The sequence below is a fragment of the Perna viridis genome, chromosome 6 (genome assembly GCF_037379345.1).
Source record: "Perna viridis isolate PV_CMFRI_1.1 ecotype Kerala chromosome 6, ASM3737934v1, whole genome shotgun sequence".
NCBI classification, from domain to species: Eukaryota; Metazoa; Mollusca; class Bivalvia; order Mytilida; family Mytilidae; genus Perna; species Perna viridis.
In genome coordinates, this window is record NC_142450.1 from 48,084,509 (window position 1) to 48,109,758 (window position 25,250).

A 25,250-nucleotide genomic window follows, 5' to 3' on the forward strand; every position below is an offset into this window, starting at 1 on the left:
AGTCGGATAACAAGAGTCAAGGAAAACTTATTAACCCCCCTCAGTCATGATGGCATGACTAACCCCATTAGTAGGGGTAAGATTTAAAATTATTTTTTTCTTACTTATTAACTTAAATCCAAAAAATTTCAGACTTAATACCTTCTTAGGTTTTTCTGATTAGGACTTATGTGGGGATTTATGATCTGTTGAAAAATAGAGCTTACAGGTCAGACGGAAGTTTTTCGGATATATCCTCAAAACAATTAGGTTTAGCCAAATTTTGACACAAGTAAAATTGTTTAGCATGATAAGATATATCAGTGGTCAAATTTTGAAGTTAATCTTTTAAGCCATGTTTGAGTTGCTGCCCTTTTTCAATGTATTTTTTTTTTGTATTTTTAATGATATTTCTTTCAAAAATCTTCTCCTCTGTAACTACCAGACCAATTAGAATCAAACTTCATATGAATGTTTCTTACGGTGTTCTGCAGAGAATGAATGTGGAGAGTTTTGCTCCTTCGAAAAGCATTAGAAAATGAATGTGGGGATTTTTGCTCCATCGAAAAGCATGGCCACTGTTAAGAAAAATGAACAAAGGGGTCAGACAGAAGTTTTTCGCATATATCTCCAAAAAAGTTAGTTTTTGCCAAATTCTGACCTAGGGTAAAATGTTTAGTATAATGAGATCTGTCAGTGGTCAAATTTTCATGAACATTTGTTTCCGATGTTGGAATTGTGACCCTACCTCATCATCGCTACAGACTTGTTGCCATCATTTTGGATATTGGTTTCCACAGACTCTTTAAACCAGTTTATGTGAAAAGTCAAGATGAAGAAAAACGATCATTTCTTCCACTACTGTTTGTCAACAGAGGTATAGATGCAATTAATTTGGCTAACATACTCCATCACAAAAACGTTACCAACAAAATTTTCCCATATTTCAAAGACAAATCCATACCAATTATTTCATATTCCTATACTTCACCCATCGCATCCAAAATTTTCAATTATAAAAGGCTATTGCAGAACCTCGAGATTGAGGACTTCAAGGCTAAACCACCTGACTGTTCTTGCAAAACCTCTCCATTCAAATATGGTCCTTCTGGTCACATCGTTACGGGAGATTCAACCATTATCGAAAACGAATCTCTGCGTAATATCCTTTCTAAAGGTCCCAAGTACCGTGAACCATGCTCCATAAATTGGAATTATAATTTTAAAGTTCTTATGGATGCCGTCGAGGACTATGCAAGAAAATGAATAAAACGAGAAGAAGACATTGATTCTCTGTCAGAGTGGTTAAATGCCGTGAGGTCTTTAATTTTGAAACGAATGAAAGTTATAAGTAGGTCAATGAGTGCCAAGGCTACATCAGTTTTCAAAGACCCCGATGTAGCAAAAACATTGTCTACTATACATGACAAATATGTTGTCATACCAGCAGACAAAGCCCAAAACAACATTGTTTTTGTCTGCAAAACGTTTTATATACAATGTTTATTATCAGAGGTAGACGTAGAAAAAAATAGCAGTGATAAGACCTACACTGCTACCACTCTCTCCAAAGAAGAGATTGTAGAAAACCATAAATCTGTGCTATCCTCTTTTGGTCTCTCTACCAAGGACAATGATTGTGATTTACTGTCTATGTACTGGATTCCTAAACTTCACAAGAATCCATACAAACAACGTTTCATAGCTGGATCTGCAAAATGTACCACCAAACCTCTTTCAAAACTTTTAACTTCTATACTCACAACTGTCAAAGAGGGTCTACAGTCCTACCACAACACTTGTAGTGGTATTAATTCAATGTGGATCCTGAAAAATTCGAAAGATCTTTTGGAGACAATCAGTTCAAGACTATTATCTGAATATAATAGCATTAAAACCTATGATTTTTCAACACTGTATACTTCTATTCCCCATACTCAGTTAAAATCTGGACTTAAAAACATTATACATCGTTGTTTTTCAAAAAAAGATGGTACATCTAGATACAAATATATAGTTCTTGGTAGAGATTCCTCATACTTTGTAAGAAATAATTCCAAATCATCTTCCAAATATACAGAGGAAGATGTTTACAAAATGCTGGAATTTTTAATTGACAACATATTTGTCCAGTGTGGTGGACATGTTTTTCAACAAACGGTTGGCATTCCAATGGTAACAAACTGTGCTCCTTTACTTGCTGACCTATTCCTTCACTCTTTTGAGGCTGACTTTATAGCTGATTTGATCAGAAAGAAAGAATATTGTTTGGCTAGATCCTTCAATCTCAGTTTCCGCTATATAGATGACATATTATCTTTAAACAATCCTAATTTCGGGGATTTAATACATCGCATCTACCCAAAAGAACTTGAGATAAAGGATAATACAGACACTGTGAAGTCAGCCTCATATCTTGACCTACACTTAGAAATCGATGGTAAAGGAAAACTATTGACCAAACTTTACGACTAACGTGATGACTTTTCATTCAAATTGTCAACTTTCCTTTCATCTGTGGCAACATCCCTTTGGCTCCTGCGTATGGAGTGTTCATATCACAACTCATACGTTATGCCAGAACTTGTAGAAACTACGCAGACTTTTTGTATCGCGCTAGAAATCTAACAAATAGGCTTCTGGAACAGAGTTATGTTGCTACAAGATTGAAGTCATCACTACAGAAGTTTTATGGCCGTTATCAGGAACTTGTGGATCGTTATGGTGTATCCATTAGCACCATGAAAACTGATTTATTCAACGGGTCATGGTTTTCCTTCCCTCGTTTGTCTACCCCGGACTTGACATTTTATGAGCAACTCGGCGGGTGTTTCTAGAAAAGCAGAGGACGCTTACCCTACCGGTGCACCTGGTCCATGCTCCCAGTTTTTAGTGGAGTCCGAGTTGCTCATTTACTTATGTTACTTTGTATGTATGATTTTAGTTACTTAATGTTCTTTGTTGTGTATGTCTGTTTTCCATGTCTGGTCTTTGTCCCTGGATTATATTCTTTTGATTACCGCTATAGCCTTGGTTCCCTTGATTACTCTTGCCCTCCTTCGACATCTTTTTGCTATTTTAATGTTATTACTTCTCCTCAGAAATTACTGGACAGAATTTAATGAAAACTGATATGATTGTTCCTTAGGTATGAGTGTTAGGAATTTCTGTCCAAGGAAACTCTTGGGCACTTTTACAAAAATAGAATGTTGCTTTTTGAACCAGGTTCGTTTGTCATTTTTTCCTTATTTTTAATATTATTACTTTAAAAAATCTTTTACTCAGAAACTACTGGACTGATTTCAACAAAAGTGTGTATAATTGTTCCTGAATGAACATTTGTATTTATGATCTAAACGAAAAAAAAAATACATAGTTGCTGTGACTAAAAATAGAAGATAGTGGTCAGACCACAGCTTTTTGCATTTATTTTTTAACTTTTAGGTTTAACCAAATTTTGACATAGGTAAAAGTGTTAGGCATGATTAGATGGTGGTTAAAATTTTGTGTGATTCCGTTTAGCATGTTGTAGTTATTGCCCTTATACAACATTTTTATGTTGTTACTTTAAAAAATTTTCTTCCCAGAAACTGCGGGTCAGAATTCAATGAAAGTTGATATGCTTATTCCTTAGGCACAGGAGCTTGCTGCCCGACGGTATATAAACATATATATATATATATATATATATATATATATATATATATATATATGGTGATCCCAGGTTTGGGGGTGCCCAATAAAATTAAATATATTACTATTTGTGGCTCATCAATCACTTAACAAATGAGGAATCTAATGAATAAATGCAAGTATTACCATCAAATACTTCTAATCAAATCAATACAATGATTTTTACATCCAAACTCCATATTTCTACAATTGCTTGGACCAAAAGTGAAAATACTGCATCCTTTGACATCACTAGACAAATTGGGTATGCTTGGCACTTATCGTTTTGTTTGCAATAACACTAGGAACACAAATTTTGCTGTGCTTTCTAGCATCATTGTAGATCACAATAAAGCTGAGCACACCTGGTTCATCTAGTGATGTCAAAGCTCACTCCAATACTTCTTTGATAGGGGGTGCCACTGGAATTTTTTAACCCCACTCTATTCATATATTTTGCTTTTGAAAAAATGTAGACCTTTTCATGCATCTTGTCAGAAAAAAGTGACCTAATCTCATATAAGGAGTGTTCCCTTGATTATGATACACTCAGACATATAATAACAATATTCATCATCCATTTATTCTACAAATACAACTGTGTGTGCATGTCTTTTACATGTTTTAATCGGACAGTAGTTGGACAACTTGATAACTGATTGATTCTATCAACTCTGTCATCTGCAGCTGTGTCAAATGTCTAGACTATCCATATAATTTGTAATGTAAACTTTTTTGACTTGTCATATATGCCCAACTATTCACACATTTACAAGTTGGAAAATGGTACCTATTCCAGTGGCACATCCTATCACCTTGCATATAGGCAGTGGTCCTTCCTCCTCCGAGGTTTTTATGACTATTTCAAGGACATTTCCCCCTCATTTTTACTTCACTTTGCCTGATTGTATAGTTATCTGAAGAACATTTCCCCACATCTTTACTGCTTTTTGCCTGATTGAGTTGTTATCTCGATGGCATTTCTCACACTTCTTTTCTTCACTTTGCCTGATTGAGTTGTTATCTCGATGGCATTTCTCACACTTCTTTTCTTCACTTTGCAAGATTGAATTGTTATCTCGATGGCATTTCTCACACTTCTTTTCTTCACTTTGCCTGATTGAGTTGTTATCTGGATGGCATTTCTCACACTTCTTTTCTTCACTTTGCCAGATTGAGTTGTTATCTCGATGGCATTTCTCACACTTCTTTTCTTCACTTTGCCAGATTGAGTTGTTATCTCGATGGCATTTCTCACACTTCTTTTCTTCACTTTGCCTGATTGAGTTGTTATCTCGATGGCATTTCTCACACTTCTTTACTTCACTTTGCCAGATTGGGTTGTTATCTCAAGGAAATTTTTCCCAAATCTTTTCTCCACTTTGCTTGTTTGGATTATTTCATGAACATATCTCCAACATCTTTACTTCACTTTGCCAGTTCACTTTGCTGGATTTTGTTGCTTGTTTACTGTTGTAACTTTGTACATATTATTTTAGTTACTTTATCTTTGTTGTGTGTGTCAGTTTTCCATGTCTGGCCTTTGTATCTCGATTACATTGCTGATTAGGTTGTTATCTCAAGGACATTTCCCCAATCTTTACTTATTTGCTGGATTGAGTGGTAATCTTGTGGACATTTCCTCAACATCTTCACTTCATTTTGCCAAATTGAGTGGTAATCTTGTGGACATTTCCCCAACATCTTTACTTTGTAGGACTGAGTGATAATCTTGTGGACATTTCCCCAACATCTTTACTTTGTAGGACTGAGTGATAATCTTGTGAACATCTTCACTTCATTTAGCTGGATTGAGTGGTTATCTAAATACATTTTGCCCACGTCTATACTTCATTTTGCCAGATTGAGTGGTTATCTAAAGACATTTTGCCCACGTCTATACTTCACTTTGCCAGATTGAGTGGTTAATCTTTTGAATACATGTATTACCATCAAATCTTTACTTCACTGATTTGCATGATGTATTGCTTGACTAAATCACTTTCGATTCTTGTCATGCAGATATTAAATTAATTAAAAGTAATTATGTTGCAGTGATAGATATTAAATTAATTAAAAGTAATTATGTTGCAGTGATAGTTCCCTGAAGTTTGATATTCTTTAGAAAAATTCTGATCTTATTGGTTTATGGCAACATCATCAAGTTCCTTCAGACAAGTCTAATCTATCCTTAATATATCACATTTTCAGTACTTTCCTGGATCTGTTGACCAATAAATATGGTAGTGCTGTAATCCAATGTATGGTGCAAGTGGCCAAACCACATCATAAAAGGATACTGATGAAGAAAATGCAGCCTCACAAAGAGTTATTGGTGAAAAATAGTCTGTGGAAAGATTTCATGTTTAAAGAGAACTTTTGATGTGTAATGAACATACAATGAGATAATGTACAGTTTGATGTACAGAACTGAATGGTTGATTTTATTGTAGTGTTTTTCTTTTGGAATATTTTTTGTTTCTATAATATTTAATGATTTACAAATTTTGTTACTTTTATATTCCTGTAAATGTTACAGGAACTAAAAGAAAAATATAAACGTATGTGTTGATTTTATCCATGATGAAAAAAATTAGAATTTGCTTAAGACCAAGTTCTCAAATTTACTCAAAAATGTACTCTTATGTATGAAACAATACATCATGGGAACAATCACTTAGTTTTTGTCAGATTTATGTGTTTACAACTATATTTCTTCTTTCCTTTAACTGTGAGACAGACATCTAATTAAACATTCGGGAAAAAACAGATACAATAAATAATTGAAAATATGATATTTTCCATGCGAATGAATTTTTTTTGCTAATTTTTATCCCATTTTAATGAATTAATTTTCTCAGACATACAAGTTCTGTGATTAACATTGTATTTTAGAAGATATAGTTGTTATATAACATTTTCAATCATGCAGATTCAGAAATAAACTTTCAGATATTGATAGTGTTTAACTATGTTTAATACACATTTCTGTCTCCCTCTTTCTACAAACCATCCTCGCAAAACTTCATAACACTTTCAGGATTTTTCTTTTTTAATGGTTTTTTAACCTTGAGTTTATGGGACTTCTGTCTATCAAAAAGACGAATCAGGCATATTATGTGCTCATCTGTACTAGCTAAGGATTATTGATCTGTCCAGGAATGTAACCTTAAGCCAGAAAAGATAACCATCTGCTTTTATGCAGGTATTTAGTGCTCATATAAATGCTCATGTTTGTATAATGATGTAATTGTTATATTGATCATGTGTATCAGGATTACAATTTTACATGTATACCTTAATTGATCATATGTATTTAATCTACAATAATATTTTTTATGTTAAATTGATGATATGTACAGTATTACTTGCTATGTTAAATTGATCATACATATTGTATTAACGATATTGTTTATACCTCCTGCAAACAAAGTTTGGGGAGTGGGGTTAGGAATCAACCTGTCTTATGGTCCACATTTCTTGTAAGTGCAACTCCTCCTACACTGCTCAATTGATTTTAATGGAACATTTATATGAAGGTTGGCCATCACATATAGATATGCATGAAGTATTATAGTTACTGTCAGAGGATTCCACAGGGAGATAATCCAACTTCCGGGTTTTACTTGTTAAGACCTTGTAAGTGCACCTCTACCTTAAGGGAATTTCAGGAAGGAATATAGTTACTGTAGGAAGACTCCTGATGGGGATAGTTGAACTCTACGGTTACATGTATATATAAAATTAAAGATTTAGCTAGCTCACAGTATTTCTAGTTTTATTAAATTGATCATATATATTGTATGATATTTCTATGGTTATCATATATTTCATTAAAATAATACAGATTTTCCATATGTAATATAAGCATTGTTTTCTGTATGTTTCTTATCAGTTAATTACACAAATTGCTATGTATTATTTAATTCGGCATGACCAGTTACAAATCAAATTTGAATTTTGTTCAGGGTGGTTTATTCTTTACTGAGTTATGGCCCTTGTAGTTAGAAAATTAATGCAATAACTTATTTGGAATTCTTTACACATTGACTTAGTTTTCTTCTTTACGTTGTGAAGCACTTATTACCTCAGTATTTCTATTTTGATATCTAATGTTGTGTTTTATTTACCAAATGACAGATATGTCACACAGCTGTTAGTTTTGTTTATAAATATGTTAGAATATGAATAAAATGGTGGAACATTGTTACTTTTTCCTACGTAATTTTCTTTTTTTTTTTCTATTGAATGGATTCAACTTCACTTATACATCATGTTTGTTAGATAGTGTTATATAATAATTTTCCTTTTTAAACCTCAGACAAAGTAAGTCAGTCTATATTTAGTGATCACCCCTCCTGTCTGTCTGTTCTTATATTTTGTAAAGGCAAGTCCTGATTACATATAGTTCGTTATACCACTGACAACAAAGTTATAGAGGGGGTGTATAGGACCCCCCTCCCCCCAATTTGTCTGTCTATCCACATTTCTTGTCAGCACTACTTCTAAACTGCTCATAGGATTTTGATGAAACTTTGTACTAAGGCTTTGTTCCATGTGCAATTGTTCATGAAAGAATATATGACTCTCAGGGGACTCCAAAGGGTAATAATCCAACTCTTGTTTTTTTTTTCATGTAAAAACCTCGTAAGCAGAACTGCTCTTAAACCCCTCAATGGATTGTGATGATTTTTTTTAGGAAAGTTAGGCATCTTGATGGAATATTATTACTGTGGGAGTACTTCAAAGAGAGGATAATCCAACTGTTGGATTTTTACATTTAACATTAAATCTGTTTTTAGTGAGGAGTATTCACTTTGTTCATGTTCACAGTATTTCTAGTCAAAGATTAAGATATTAACTATTTTTCAATGATTGTTAAGGGAGGTATGTTAACAATGTTTAAAAATTGTTGGCAGAGATATTTTATTCAATCTAGCCCACAAGATTTCCAAAGTTTTCCAAAGGAACACATAGAGATTTTTGGCCTTGAACATGGAGTAATCTATTTGGTAAAAGAAGTAGAAAAGAGAACTTTTAAATTTAAAGCTATTTTCTAATTGGTCTTATCAACCCTCAACTGAATATCATTTGATGGGTATAGATATACTGAATCTGGTACCGGATACGAAGAAGCACAAAATAATACTACTGCGAAATAAATTGTTCAATGAACAGGCTAACAGACATACGGGCTAAAACCTGCAGATTGGTAGTGTTTGATATAAAAATGGTACAGATCATTGCTGAAATAACATGTGACACTTAACTTTTTCAAGTAGCCAGATGACTGGACGTCTTCCGTTTTATAAACTATGTAATGTGAGTAATAGTGGTTGCCAAATGGTTCGACACTTGAAAAAAAACCTTTAAGAGTACAGCACTAACATAGGGTCATTGCAGTGTCATGTATAACTTCTTTGATGTCCTCGTAATATGAGCAAGATGAATTGTAGTTGTAGAGTTCTGTTAATAATGATAAATAAAAACGATAGATTGTTTTCTTTTAATCAAAAAGTTGTAAAACAATTACTAGAACTGTGAACAAATTCTGAAAATCTTGCAAGAATAATATTCAAGTATTGTTTTTTTTTTTTACTTATAAAATAGTTATGTATGTTTTTAATGCATGAGGACATTGTGTATCATATAATCCTATTATTGTCAGTAATGTAACCGGATTTTACAACGCATACAATAGGTTACGTCTCTGGTGGGGGAAAGTCTGCAAGTTTCATTTGTGTTTTGTAAGTATTTTGTTGTAAGTTTCATATGAAAATATTTATGTAAATAAATTCATTTATAAATCCGAGTTGCCGGAGGACGACGACCTTTTTGAAAGTGCCTACATTTTATTTTATAAGGGAAATTGTAATCCATTGAAGATTGCATAAGTGTATGTATAATTCTAAACTTACTTTATTATATATGTTGTGAAACTTTTGTTTAGTTTTTTAATTCTTTCCGGGTCCATTCCCGTGAAAGGGAACTGTAGTTAAGTCAGCTGTTATAAGGATCCACCTATACACTTTTTTTACTGTATTAGGTAATTTTAAGACTATTTTATCAAACTTGACATTACAACGTTTGGTGACACCCACAACTATATGGTATCTATATAAATATGTATGTTATGATTAACACTGTATCACACTTCACTGACTACTGACTGTAAAATATACATATTTCCTTGATGATCATAAGCCTAAGGAAAGTCTCTCAGCCTTGACACGGAACTTTTCTCATCTGTGATTTGGAACGTAGTAGGTTTAACTACCCTTTTCCCGACCTTTTATTGCGTGTATTGGGACATTTCTTTCACAAACAGTACGTACTTTTCTACAATACATCAATATTTTGTAGCATTGATCGGGATCATCCTTACAATTTATCAATCGCACCGTGTATGTACCGTTATATAGAATCGGAATTTCAAGGTTGACATTTACCTGTAAACAACTTGTCATACATTTAAAACTTTGAAATCTGTGAATGCAGCTTAATTATCCTAACTTACTGAATTCACCATTTTTTAATTTTTGTTCAATTTTTTTATGCAATTGATCGCGAATTATAAGCATCTTAAGAGCTACCTGTATGATACATGTACATGTACGTTCTCTACATATTTTTGCCGCCAGAACTAACTCTCATTGATTATATACTGTGTATTTCCGGATAAGGAAGCATCCTATACTTGAGAATTCTCTTTAAAAGATAACATCTAGACGTGGACTATATTGCCACTATTGATATATTAACATATAGTCTGATATTGATTTGTTTCTCGACAGGGCGTGGTTGTTGATCATCGCTACAATGTGTAAGTTAATGTTTATTACTTTTTTATGGTATTGTGAACCAGATCATGACCTTATATAGATCTATATTTACATACATGTACACAAGTTTTCTCATTGATCGCTTTTTTCATGTTTTTTTTTCTACGATGAGGTAACAGTGAAGAATATTGCTCAAAAAGTTGATGCTATATATATGTATATATGACTGAATCTTTAAGTGTATTATACATAAAAAATTGGTATCTATTGCAGTAGATATATTGTACCAACTATTTTTGGGGTTGGGGAGGAAAAGGGGTTGATGGTTGGTCGTTCTGATTTTTTAAATACTAAGCATTAAATTATAAAACGTAGGATAAAAATGTAAACCTCTGTTTTTAATATTTTTGCTAAAGTTTCCCCGATCGATCTATATTTATCAATCATAAAATCTTATTGTAAAATGTTATCCTATGACTGAAATTCCCCAACCCACTCAAAAAGTACATTTATGCTAAACCCTTATGAATTAACATTTTTGGGATTATAAACACGCTATACTTTAAGGCCTCCGCCTACTAACAATCCATTTAAATTTTTGTTAGCCCACAATTATACCAAGTAAAATAAAGTTCTGTATTTTGACCTTTACAAGACTTATCTGCTATGTGGAATGTTGCTTAGCCGTCAATTTATTTCAAATTGACTTTTCTATTTTCTGTTGGTGCCTTTGTCCTCCATGCACTCGTATTGCGACAGTAACTTTCGAGCGTAAGATTAAGGAAGTAAGATTCTCATCGTATACAGGGAAACTGAAAAAAATGGCTTCAAATATAAGAAAACGTAGTATTAGTGTATCATCACTTTTAGTAATGCTGTATTGAGACTTGTTTGTTGTTGATGTTTTTTTAATGTTTTGCTTCGCCTGTTTTGTATTGATTCGGTCTGGTCGTTTAATGCACGTCTCTCGAACGTAGGTGTTAAAACGCATGAATTAAATGTCATAAATATCCACTTTCACTACAATTGAATGGAAATAGGATTTCATAAACTCCATTCACCCTATTACTACAAGGAAATGAATGTCTCAACTTCAGGACTGTGAATATTCCGGATATGAGCTCCAAACTCTCCGCCTCGTACCAACATTTCTTATGTGGTCACTTAGAGATCAAATCTAGATATTCGTCCATTCTATCAGTTGATGGTATGTTGTAACAAAAGTGAATTTTCGTAAATTTAAAGGCCTTACAATACTTTACATCAGACTTACACAAATACGTTCCAAGAAACGGATACATGTATAACGAAAATGAGTATGGGTGAATATATGCCAGACCACAACCCTACGTCAAGACCAACCATGGGTCTTCAATGAACGACGCGTAAAGGCAGGCTGCAGCTGGTCCCAAAACAACAGGTACAGCGTAGTAGCTATATATAGTTTCCTCTTAATATTCCAGCAACATAAATGAAACTGAAAGTTAAGACGAAACACGACAATACAGCTGATAGAAATTCCTGACAGGAAAGACGCAAAAACGCGGCGGGGATAAAGTTCTTCGGTGTTTACACCCCCTTTCAAAAATATTACTCAATTAAACATAACTAAAAAATCGTTTAAAAAGGTCCGAGTCCCTTGTTAAAATATAAATAAACTTATCATTCGTTACACAAATGCACAAAGGACTTATATCAGTTTACTGACACGCCAGTTCCAGACCAGTTTAAACCTACAAAAAGTTATGTGTTCATCATATATAATATCAATTCCAATTCTCACCTTGGTACATCATAAATAATACCAAACGGACACAATCTATGTCATGCCGAAAACTGTTTTTAAATATAATGTGCAAATTTCTATGTAAAGACCCTATGAACGAATCAAATGCTATCTTGAACGAATATCCCTTGCGAATTAACCTATTCAGCGGTTACATTTCCGAGTAGACTACAATGTATTGAAGCGACCACTAAATGACAACATTGTTTACTTCTTTCGATAAAAACACAATAAAATATCTGGTTTATGGAATAAATTACCAGTATGTATAGGGAACATGTTCACTTAACCTATAAACCAGTACAATGAGTGTGTAATGTGGAGATTTATAATATGGGACAATATGATATATTGTTTTGTAATTTAATTCTCCGTTACTTAATAAACCGACTTAATCTAGGTTAATCTAATTCTTTTAGTAAATAATGAGAAAGGGGTCAATATTTCTTAAGCTAGCATAATAGTTCTCACAAACAAAACGTCCAAAATTAAGATGACAGGCTTGATAATACGGATACCGGTTGCTTGTGAACGACGTATCAACATAATAATTATAATTACATTTTTGAAACTCTGGTCCTATACAAATCGAAGAAATGTCCCAATACCCCAGTTTATTATTATCCAATATGTGCAGAGACTCTGACTCATATGAACACCTACACCTGAAATTTGTAAAAGAAATTTTTGGAGTTCATTGAAAAGCAACAAATATGGCCTGCTTAGCAGAAATAAATAGAACAACCTTACACCTCAGAGTCCAATTAAATCTTTTGAAGTTTTTAGTTCACATAATTAACATTGCATTCTCTGATTTATAATATTTATAATAAAGTTAAAGATAGTAGTGTGTGGATGTCGCACATTTTCAAATATGTCGAATAATCTAGGTTTCAGTTACCTAAATCTGAACATAAATAACATTGAATTTTACTTATATAGAATTGAGCAAAGAATAATTGACCAATCTAAACAAAATATAAATAATGTGACATCAGCAAATGGAAAAAACTTTTTTTTCGAAAAATCTACACACCTTCGAAATGACCTGCTCATCTAGACATTTGTAAAAATTAATCTGACAGATCCATCCTTTGTAAGTTCCGTATCAGTGGCCATGCTTTAGCAATAGAAAAAGGGAGATGCATGTATAATAATACAGATATAAGAGAATTTGTAATTCATTTAATAATAGTGGTATTGATGAAGAACACCTCTTTTTCTCAATATGTTCTCATTATACACACACACACACAAATAATAATTGGCAAACAAAAAAAAATCAGTAAATTTTCGTACTTAAATTCATTTTTCTCAATAAAAGAATCCATTTACTTTCTTAAGCAGCTCATACAGCATACCTAAATTAATTATAAACTTTATAAAAGAATATAGGGAAATCAGAATAAATGTATAAATATTTCTGTAAAAGTTAAACCACTGTCACATCATGATTACTCAGCATACTCAATATACACTTCGGCGAGGAAAATTCTTTTGTTCTACCCAAGCCCTACCTCGCGGAAGTGTATATTGAGCATACTCAACAACTTCCCACAAAATGATCTATTATCCAATGTGTGTTAATTTGTTAATTTGTTTCTTTATAATTTTTAATACTACATGCCATAACCATTTAATATGATTTTTTGAGCCAATAAATATTGTCTATTGTATACATGTATATTACCACTGTAATAATTTATAAGAGATAATGTACTAGTTATTGCGTGTCAAGTTTACTCTATATTTCCATTTGACAGTGGTGTCAGACTGGACATTTCATTTTGATTACATTTCAAATTTCAGCTGGGCTTAGAAAGGCAAAGAAATATGACTGGAAGGACTCCAACATGGCACTGTTTGGTTCTGATACAGAGAAAAATGTTAAAAGTGAGTGGTCATATTAATGAACGAATGTCAGCAAAGACGTTTAAATAAATTGAAGGAGCTCAACTGAACGGAAGTCAAACAAACCTAGAAAGTCTATCTTCTGAAATATGAGTGTCGGGAAATACCCACATGTGTACACATTTTGTCGTGTCATAATTATTGTGTTACTAAGATACTCGCGCATTTCAAGACATTTATTTGGTGTAGTTCGGGTGAAGCTTACTTTACTGTTGTGGTTTTATAAGTAGTAGGGAAGTTAAACCCTCTCTTTTTATTTTTGATATCTTATTTAAAATGTTTTAGTAAGAAGAAAATTAACATGTGGCTTTTCATATACATGTAACCATTGTTTTTTGGATATAAAAAATATATAGAATGTACTGTAGACTTCAAAATTAAGGGGGGTAACTCCGTAAATAACACTAAAATACAATAGAGACTGTTGGATTTTCAATGTGGATGATCTAAAAGAATACAGATTGGAATGAATGATTATACATTTCATCATACAGACATATAAAGCAACTTAATAACAAAAAGTGTAGTCTTTTTGTGGTGTATCACATTTTACAGAATTTGCATAATTCTTACAAAGATTACTAGTAGAGTACTCAAATTGCAGTTTTATGTATGAAAGCATTACGGAAGTTTCTTTTCATTACATTTGGAAATGTTGGGTACTATTTTGGGAAGTTCCCTTGGTTGATACTAAATAGGATGGAAAACTGATAAAAATGAAATAAGAATTCATGTAAATATCGTTCATGATTATCTTCCTTGGATACGTAATAAATACAGTATGCTTTGAATTTAAATTAAAAACATATTACAAACAAAGGCAGAGGTGGATTGAAAGATATTTTTAAATCATTTTTTTCTGACAGTAAATTTATGCCATACAATGTCCAAAGGATCATACATCAGTTATATCACTGTACATCTACCAATTCATATCACTACAAAGTTTACGTGTAGTATTAACGGCAGACAATTGACCTTTCACCTGATACAAATGTAGTCCCGGCATCTTTAACTACATTTCCCTGTTGAATTTTCTGATCGCTTTATGATATATTACGACCAATCCTTGTATGTATTTTCAGAGGAGTCTGCTATGACAGAGCCAGCATGGAAGGGCGCTGGACAACAAGAAGGCCTACAAATCTGGAGAATAGTGGTAGGTTGTAACAAACCACTCTGTATTAGGGGTATATTGTTGTAATGAAGATGAAAGAGCATCTCATAAAGTTCTTTGATTCCAACAGATGATATCTGCAAATACATGATACAATCACATAAAATAGTATTATCAATCTTAGGTTTTTATACATACAGGACAAAGAACGGTGAAAATGCCACAGATGGTATGCTTATATGCGTGTACAAATTTGGTCTTGTTTCTTGTTTTTCACTAGAATTAATATAAGAAGTTCAATGTTTTCAAACGCACTTTTGAAGAAAAGATAATAAATTTAACAACCGGATCTATAACGATTAAAATTAATCTTAATGGATCAAGTGTTGAAAACAAAGTTTATCAGATATTTTCGTCAAAATGTTTATGAAAGATGAAAGCGTAAAATGACGTGAAAAACAAACCATACCTGTAGATTTGAATAAAAAACTATTTAATCTGGAAAGTCGTATTTAGGATTGGGGAAGAAAAACTGATACACAAAGACATACCCCCAACGGAAAGCACGGTCTTAAAACTGAATTTGCACCCACAACTTTTGTCAACAATTTCATGCATTGACAATTAGAATGAACTTAGTAAAAAAATTTTTCCGGCGCAGTGGGTATAGTTTCGCTCTTTGCCCTTTCAAATTAAGGACGCTATTCCATGGAAACGCATGTCACCTTATCGCAATTCTGTTTCCCGATTGGCCAAATACTGATAACTTTGTGGCGTTCGAAAAATCTCTATTGAAAATTTGAAATTGCGTGCCATGTGTTATTTTCTTGAAAGAAATGTAAAAACTTTAAAAGTTAAAAGAACAAAATTTTACTGCGTCGGCCATCTTTTTAAAAGATAGTACTTGTTTTATGTAGGGACGCATTGAATGAAATCTGTATGCAGTTTGGTATTTATTGTAAGTCGATCTGTTCATGTTGATTTTAATGGTTTTCGTTTTTTTTTTTTTTTTATAGAAATTTAAAGTGACAAACTGGGCTAAGGATGATTATGGTGAATTTTATGACGGCGATTCCTACATTATACTCAATGTAAGTAGCTTACTGTCAGATATGGAGTTTTGGGAAGATAATATTCTTATCTAAGTTTTACATGATTCATAGCTCCTTACAGATTGTTAGGCACCAATATGTGTTAAGTAAAAAGCCAATACTATGCTAAATTAAATCACCATGAAACTTTCAATTGACATAATCAAGAATCCTAACTTAATTTTATGACATTATCTACTTATTACAAAATGAATCTAGAATCAACCAAGTTTGTCAAGGATCAGTACAGTTCTTGCATGGTTTTATGATCGCTACATCAAAAGCTGCATTCGCCATCCTACTAAGGTGACCACATTCAACAATATAATGTACCAGGACGTATATGGCCGATAAATCCGCAAAAGACTTACATGGCACTATTCCGTACCAAGAAGCTACGTACCAATTTTAAAATAATTCTAATGAAGAAACCCGGAATAAGTGCAATCATATCGAACAGGTGTACAAATTGTACACATTTATGTTTATATAGTTATTAGGCCATGTGATAGAAATGGAAGATGACTAATGTACTTCTTCCAAATAGTAAGTTTTCAAGGAATATAATCTCGGGAGGCCCCTTTGGTCTCCAAATCAATTTAAAGACTATTACCCCACCGTAATAATCGTTCGTGGTTACGCACAGGGGCGTGCTTCCACTATCAAATATGTAGCCAGATTAGTGTATAAACACGAATAATATAGTAGTCTTGGATATTTGATAGTGGGACTGTGGTATACTCTTGCATCTTGTAAGGTATAACTTGAAAGTATCATACTTTTTTATGACGTGATGCTTAATAAAAATCTTTGTATTTATTTTTAATTCACAATACAATGTGTTTATTTGGACAGACCTATAAACAGGAAGATAAGATATTGTACGATGTACATTTCTGGATTGGAAAGTACAGTACACAGGTATGTTTTATTGTTTAAATGTACATTTTGAATTGGAAGTACAGTACACAAGGTATGATTTATTGTGTAATGTACTTTCTGAATTATAGACTTAGTCCATGTTTATTGCAAATTTGGATTTTTAAATAAAAAAGCAGACATCCATCTGCAATAATATCTTTAAAAGAATCTATTGCCATTAGAGAAGAAAATCTTACATTTTTATTTTACAATGAACGTCTATTGAATATAACAAGGGAATCGAAAATCCTATTTTTTTAAATGGTCTTTTAATCTTTCCAGGACGAGTATGGCACAGCTGCCTATAAAACAGTTGAGTTAGATACATTATTGGATGATGTTCCGGTACAACACAGAGAAGTCCAAGGCAATGAATCTCAACTCTTCAAGTCATACTTCCCTTCAATGACGTAAGCTCTATTACAGACCAGCATCCATTTTCATCATTCTTCAGATTATCTTTACCAAAATTTTATCATTTCTGATAATTTTCTTGCTTTCTTTTTTTCTAAAATATTCCCAAAACAAAACTTCAATAACAGTTTCAGATATACCGGACGCATAGATTTTAGAGTGAAATAAGAATTTCAATGCATACTGGTAGATGTTGTGCCGGAATACTGTTGATAGAATAACAGGTTGTCAAATGAACACTTCACCATCATTATAATTTTAGGTGTATTACAACACCTCGTTGCTTCATTCTATTTTTTTCTTACAGAACTATGAAGGGTGGAGCTGATTCAGGATTCAGACGAGTGACGGAACAAGCTGAAATAAAAAGATTATTTCATTTCCATGGTGATAAGAAGAAAGTGGTTGTTAAAGAGGTAACTAGCAGGGTTTATAAATTCTAGTATGTGATGTACATTTTAATATTTACTCATACCGTTTTGTGTACATACAGTTAAGTTTAATAATGGCATTCTGATACCCTGCAGTCATTAGTAATGTATAGTCCTTGATCTATTTTGTCCATACTTAGTCTATGATACTTTCTTAAGATCGAGCTTTTCAGTGATGTATGTAATGACTCTCATACGAAGTTAAATATTATATTTTCAGATTGCACGTAAAATGAATAAGCTAAGTTCAACTGATGTATATATCTTAGATCTTGGACTACAGATCTATATGTGGAATGGAAAGGAATGTAATAAAGATGAAAAATTTAAAGTAAGTAGGTACCCATGAATATAAGAAATACCTATATACAAATATGGCTTTCGGTATGTTGTTCAGGTGTTTCAAGGTGTTACCTCTCATCAACAGTATTAGACCTCTGATGAAGACTTATTTACATAACAACTTCTACTGTTTTGTGTTTATGAAATTTTTTTTCTCAAAATTTTACTGTTAACTTTTCTTTCTACAGGCTTTACAATATTTACAAGAATTGAAGAGTAAGAGGAATGGTAAACCTAGTGTAGAAACATTAGACGAAGGGGACATAACTGATTCTGTAAGTTCAGGAAATAAACACACGTCCATCAATGCTGATAACAGTTCGTTTCTTTATATAAAGAATAAAGAATAGACATTAATAACTATAGACACCCGAATCAGTTTATTGAAACAAAGAAGAAATAATACCAAAGGTACAAATCTGTTGCCAAGATAACACTTGGAACACCAAAATTACAATGCACTAAGACCATAACATACATACAAACGAAACAGTAACTACATACAAACGAGCATCACTATCACCTCTGAAACTGGAAAAGCAAATTAATCTGTAAACTTTAATTTAGGTGTAGTAATCATGAGGTGAGAATAAGGTAGAGATTCCTAACTGTTTTCACCCGAAAGGAATCCGTTTTAGAAATTCTAGCATTCCAATGAGGATGACGATATACACAGTTTTAAGTGACGCCCATTTTAACATGTTTTTGATTATTTTTATTTTACAGCACAAGTTTTACACATACCTTGATGATGAAGATGACGATGATGATGACATTGATCCTACTTATGAAGCACAGGCTTCAAAGAAAACATTATACAGGTTAGAAAAGTAGTGTTCATGACTTTGAATTTGAATTTACCGCCATGACCAGTAGTCTACATCTTACAATAATATTGTTTCATTTTCAGTGACGTCGACCTTTTCTAGAAATGTTTACTAGATATATCTATTCCGAGAAGTAACATTTAAATGATGAACATGAATAACATATTTCACAGAGTTGTATGTGAAGAGTTAATTAAAAAAGTACTTAACCAGAATCCATATACATAGAATAAACTTTTCATATTACCTTGTAGATTATCCAACGCTTCCGGTGAAATGGAATTTAGTCTGGTAAAAGAGAGTGCAATACAAATGGATGATTTTAAATCAGAGGTTAGATTCTTGGTTGACTTATATATTAATTTGGGAAAACAAACTTCCTTTTTGACAAACTGTATCTCTGTGTGTCTCATTGTTAACAAATTCTAGTGAACAAATTGTAATGACAGACACGTAATATCAATATAGCTAATTTAAACAAATGACAAATACGTTACAGCCCATACACTATTTCTTTCATCTAAACAACAAAATAACAGACCTCGAAGTCAGGATTCATGATCAAAGGCACCAACCCTGGTAGGCCACCAAACATGGTAGGCGACAGGTCGTATTGTAGTCACATGCCAGAAATCAAAAGACAAGATTTGACATCCCGAATAAGAATCGTTACGGACGAACGGACGGACTGATCAATATAGAGCACATGTTCTGTTTATTTTCGGGCTTTATTTAAGGCTGGATATCATTTATAACTGTTATTGAAATGTGTATATTGCAGGATGTTTTCATCTTTGACACTCAGAAGGAATGTTTTGTTTGGATTGGTAATGATACTGATTTAGCAGAACGTAAGAATGGAATGACATACGCTCATGTAAGTATCTCACACTCTTATCATAAGACTGTTAAATTTATAATTAGGGGACGTTTCTAACTTAACTGTAGCCATCTGTGCGTCACCTGAAATGATATTATAAATTGCTGTTGGATGTTTCTAAAATTTCCATTTACATTCCATATCGTTACTATCCCTACTACTATTTAGTATCGTTTGATCTGTAAAATGCTTCTTTAAAAAGATGTTACAAATACAAATACATGTAATTTAGTTAATGTAATTAAAAGCATTAACTAATGAACTCAGTTGATTTGATTTTTGAAGTGTGATGAAACCTATGGCATAGGGATTAATATAACATAAAGGCATTCTCTGTGTTATTTTTTCGTTCGGATCTCAATAAAACATTTTTTTAATCAGATTAAAGCAATAATGATGTAATTTTTTGATTTCAGAAATACCTGATGACAACAGATCATCCGACGATTCCAATAACAGTTCTGAAGGAAGGCCAGCCTTCTAATGTTTTCACTGCTGCATTGGATGACTAATTTCTTAAATAGACATTACTGATATCATATATATACAATAATTGTAAATTATATAATTTAACAAATTAGAAATTAAAGTCATTGACTTACAATTTGAATTAATTAGTGCTGTAACAAATACAATAATCACTCAAACATGAATAGTATAAGACTCTTTTTCTGTACGAAGAAAAACAGGCAAAATGAATTACCACCAATAAAACTGACAAATTAGATGTCTATAACAAAACAGCACTTAAGTGGACATCAACAGAGGTGAGAAGTTATAAACAAAAAAGAAATAAAAAAGAAAAGCATAGAAAGCAAAACAAAAATATTAAAAACAAAAACATTTTTATATCAAACAAGTGTGGACACAGATTGGCATTGCCCGAGGGCAAGTATCAGGCGCGTAGCTGCCGTTAGGCAAAGCCAATTTTGTTTTTGTATTTATTTTTTTTAGATAAAATACATCCAGGACAGGCATAAATGATGCTCTAAAACGCTATCTCCGCGGAGCTTCGGGGGGGGGGCTCCCCCCTGGATCCCCTACTAGGGCTCCTCCCTGGACCTGCTGGGGGTCTAAAGCGGCCCCAAGACCCCTTGCCGCAATTTTGCCTGCACTTCAATTTGGCCTCATCTACGCGCCTGAGTATGGACGCAGACTGGTGATGCCCGAAGAGCAAATTTGAACATACATACGATTTGTATTGAATGTGTTTGCAAAACTTCTCCATTTATTGATATAAATAATTGAATTATCCACATGTTGGTAAATATCCATTAAGATGTGTTAATAAACATCTAAATGGGGAACAAATTCCATCATGGATTGCCATAAGACAAGTCATATACATATTACAATGCTTCTCCCTTGAAGGTGTACTTGCATGGATGTGTTGAACCTGCTATGTCGTGATAAAGATTGGCCATTTCACTTTATACAGGTTAGTTTGATAAAATTCTGGACTCAAAGTTTTTTTTTAGATTAACAGAAACCTACAGTGTGGTATCTGTCAGTTACATGGATGGCCTTTATTTTAAAATGGCAGGGACCATAAACTCAATATCAAATAAGAGCATAGTAGTTAGTAAAATCCTATCAAAATTTTAAAATAATTGATCAACCATAACTATAAAGTCATCGCACGAAAACCAAGTGAATAAGGATGACGACACGGACACCGCCGACGGTGACGCCACTGTTAGCATCATACCAATGTACAATGTTTTGCGGTGACATTATTATATTAAAAATATACATATATGTAGGCTAATTCGGGGTTTGGGAATGCTCCATTTTCAAATCCCTAAAAAGCCTGTCAATCACCCTTCCTTAGGACCAACTTGGTAGTGTGCGACTTGTATCAAACAATTTTAATCAACTTCTAAATAGTTATATACATTTGTAGCCTGAAAAATGTTTCTATGGACAAAAACCGTATACTATAGTACTTGTTTTGCAGCTGTATAAATTATACTCAGAGGCACTACCAGTATCGTTTGGTTTCAGAACCAACGTAACATGTATGTACATTCAGCATTTCAAAACACTGTCATTGGCTTTTCTTTAGAATCTCTATTTCATTAAATCCTGTAAATCTTCACAATTTAATAAAACTTAATATATCCATATTTGTCTATCTGCAAATATAAGAAAAGAAAAAGAGTAGACATTTATTTTTAATACTTAACAAAAATAACCAAACATTTTTTAACATACATGTAGTTGTATATCAATGCCTGCATTTGTTGATTGAGTGTATGGTGTTACTCTACATCTATAATCATATACAGTAAATCTAACTGTGCAATTCAAAATCAATGTCTATTGAATATTCCAAGGAAAACTTCATGTCACATAACTATGACTATAAAACATTTTTAAAGAACATTGCATGTGCAATGTATTTTATCTTGCATGCACATATGTGTACAATATCATAATAATATGAACTCAGACCACCACCATAAAAACAAACACCGAATCCCAAAAGAGATTTGGCCGTGGACTAAGTCTAAAATTATTACAATGTAGTTCTTCAGTCTTTGCATATTTGGTTTTCATTGTATTCTGAGTTTGGTGTCACTGTATTGACTTATTTCATTTCAAAAGGTTTAAATAAAAATAAATACAAAATTTTAGAATGGTGACCAGAAACATAACTTTATTTTTTTCGGCCTTGGAGATTTCTCATCAACTGACTGGCAATTGAACGCAATTTCAAATTTTCGATACAGTTTTTTTTTCGAACGCCACTAAGTAAGCAGTATTTGGCCAATCGGGGAAACATAATTGCGATCAGGTGATTTGTGTTTCCATAGAAGAGCGTCTTAAGGTCGAAGTTAAAAAGCGATACTATACCGACTGTGTACAAGTTCTGGCATGACGTGTAATTTGCGATAAAAAAATAGATAATACATAGTGATAAATAATAGTAGTCCACTTCATTGTGGTCGTTGCTAATAGAAATAGCTCGAAGATGTGTTTCATCGACTTATGAAATATTACGTGTAAAGTCAATTATCCAATGAGATAAGAGTATTTTAATGATATGCACAGAAAATGTATTCATAAATTCATAATTAATTTAGGATCTCTTCTATAACAAAAGAAACGCATGATAGCTAATCATTCAGCCTAACATACACATAAAAATGTTTTTTGAAGTCGTAAAGCGTCAATTAATCTTTGGGCTGACCTAGATGTCTCCGTTCGTATACTCTATTATGTTTGTTATAACGACCATTTTTAACGTTCTGAAAGAGTACGCAAGGGGACCAATATTATAGCGGTAATCAGAAGAATGTAATCCAGGGACAAAGACCAAACATGGAAAAAGACACACACAACAAAGAACATAAATTAGCTAAAATTAAATATGCAAAGTTACAAAAGTATATGAGCAACTCGGACTCCACTAAAAACTGGGAGCATGGGCCGAATGCGCCGGTCGGGAAAACGTCATCTGCTTTTCTAGAAACACCCACCGAGTTGTTCATAAAAAGTTAAGTCCGGGTTAGACGATAGAGGGAAGGAAAACTATGACACGTTGAACAAATAATTTTTCATGGCGCAGATGGATACACCGTAACGATCCACGAGTTCATGATGACGACCATAAAACTTCTGTAGTGATGTAGCAAGATAAAACTGTTTTAAATGCCACATTGCAAGAAGTCTAGCGCGATACAAAAAGTCTGCGTAGTTACGGCAAGTTCTGACATAACGTATTAATTATGAAACTCCATACACAGGTGCTGAAGGGGTGTTGGCACAAATGAAAGGAAAGTTGACAATACTGAATGAAAGGTCATCACGTTTGTCGTAAAGTTTGGTCAATAGTTTTCTTTTACCATCGATTTCTAATTGTAAGTCAAGATATGAGGTTGACTTAACAGTGTCTTTAGTATCCTTTATCTAAAGTTCATTGGGGTAGATGCGATATATCGAATCCCTGAAACTAGGATTGTTTAACGATAATTCGTCATCTATATAGCGGAAACTGAGATTAAAGGATCTAGCGAAACGATGTTCTTTCTTTCGGATCAGACCAGCTATAAAAAAGCCTCATAAGAGTGAAGGAGTAAGTCAGCAAGTAGGGAAGCACAATTTGTTCCCTTTGGAATGCCGATCGTTTGTTGAAAAACGCTTGCACCACACTGGACAAATATGTTGTCGATAAAAAATTACAGCATTTTGAAACCATTCCATCGGTATATTTGGAATTATTTTCTTCAAAATATGAGGAATCTCTACCAAGAACTACATATTTGTATCTAGGTGTATTGTCTTGTTTTTTGAGAAACAACGATGTTTAATGTTTTTGCGGTGGGATTTTAACTGAGTATGGGGAATAGAAGTATAAAGAGTTGAAAACTCATAAGTTCTAATATTATTATATTCTGATAATGATCTTGAATTGAGAGTTTCCAGTCGATCTTTCGAATTCTTCAGGATCCACATTAAATTGATACCACTACGGGAGAAACAAGTGTTGTGGTAGGACTGAAGTTCCTCTTTGACAGCTGTGATTATAGAAGTTAAAAGTTAAAAGTATTAACTGAATTAGAATGAAATAGATTTCTTCTTGGTATTCGCATCATTTGTGTAGAGGTGACCGTTACGGGTTTACCCTTTCTTATATTTTCACGCTCAGATATTTTGGGTTTTGTAGTGGGTTTTCGTCTAAGTGATTAATTCAGCACGACAACGTCCTACTGATCTGTTCAGTACCCATAGATAGAGAAAGAGGAGGTATTACTAGCGAAGACGTTTCTCATCGAGATGTTTTGAAAGCTGTAAAACGACAAGGTGACATTAACTATCAATTAAGACAAGAAGTAGCGGAACTTAAAAATGAATTGCATGGTTCCGCAATTTCTGTTGAATCCCAAGTAAAAAAGCTAAAACAAGAACAAAAGTACAAATGGAAGTACGCAAGTAACAAGATAAAATTTTATTTTAATTCAGAAATTCTTGTTGACCTAAATCAAGTGATTTGGCCCATAGAGATCACTAAAAGTGATTACGCTAAAGAAACAGTGCGTGAAATTGCAGACAAAGTCAAAAAGCGAAATAAATTGATTCAAATTGCCGATAGCG

General features: G+C 33.1%; 2 protein-coding genes and 1 long non-coding RNA gene across 5 annotated transcripts in view; 2 read left to right on the forward strand and 1 right to left on the reverse strand.

Annotated features, from left to right (window-relative positions):
• LOC148615353 (uncharacterized) overlaps positions 1–7,858 on the forward strand; it is a 30,895-nt gene extending 23,037 nt beyond the window's left edge. The window contains exon 16 of the mRNA XM_088590266.1: positions 5,863–7,858. Coding sequence (XP_088446392.1) covers positions 5,863–6,034 — 172 coding nt within the window. The 3' untranslated portion in view covers positions 6,035–7,858. The remainder of the gene's footprint in view (positions 1–5,862) is intronic.
• Positions 7,859–9,288: 1,430 nt separating this feature from the next.
• Positions 9,289–20,757, forward strand: LOC148615354 (gelsolin-like protein 2). 3 transcript variants are annotated; one of them, XM_088590269.1, is made up of 14 exons: positions 9,289–9,398; positions 10,446–10,474; positions 14,029–14,112; positions 15,216–15,289; positions 16,264–16,338; positions 17,194–17,259; positions 17,542–17,669; positions 17,981–18,089; positions 18,325–18,435; positions 18,635–18,721; positions 19,173–19,267; positions 19,528–19,606; positions 20,055–20,150; positions 20,570–20,757. In XM_088590269.1, exons 2-14 carry the CDS (start codon positions 10,471–10,473, stop codon positions 20,663–20,665), a joined length of 1,104 nt encoding a protein of 367 aa, XP_088446395.1. In that variant the 5' UTR covers positions 9,289–9,398; positions 10,446–10,470; the 3' UTR covers positions 20,666–20,757. The 3 variants fall into 3 exon arrangements, with proteins under 3 accessions (XP_088446395.1, XP_088446396.1, XP_088446394.1); XM_088590270.1 differs by lacking the exon at positions 9,289–9,398 and adding an exon at positions 9,796–9,914; XM_088590268.1 differs by lacking the exon at positions 9,289–9,398 and adding an exon at positions 9,801–9,978.
• On the reverse strand, positions 10,280–13,631 carry LOC148615355 (uncharacterized). Its single transcript, XR_015923872.1, has 3 exons — positions 13,256–13,631; positions 12,781–12,884; positions 10,280–11,245 (listed from the first exon to the last, which is right to left on the reverse strand). It is a non-coding gene; the product is annotated as an uncharacterized LOC148615355 (long non-coding RNA).
• Positions 20,758–25,250: the final 4,493 nt, after the last annotated feature.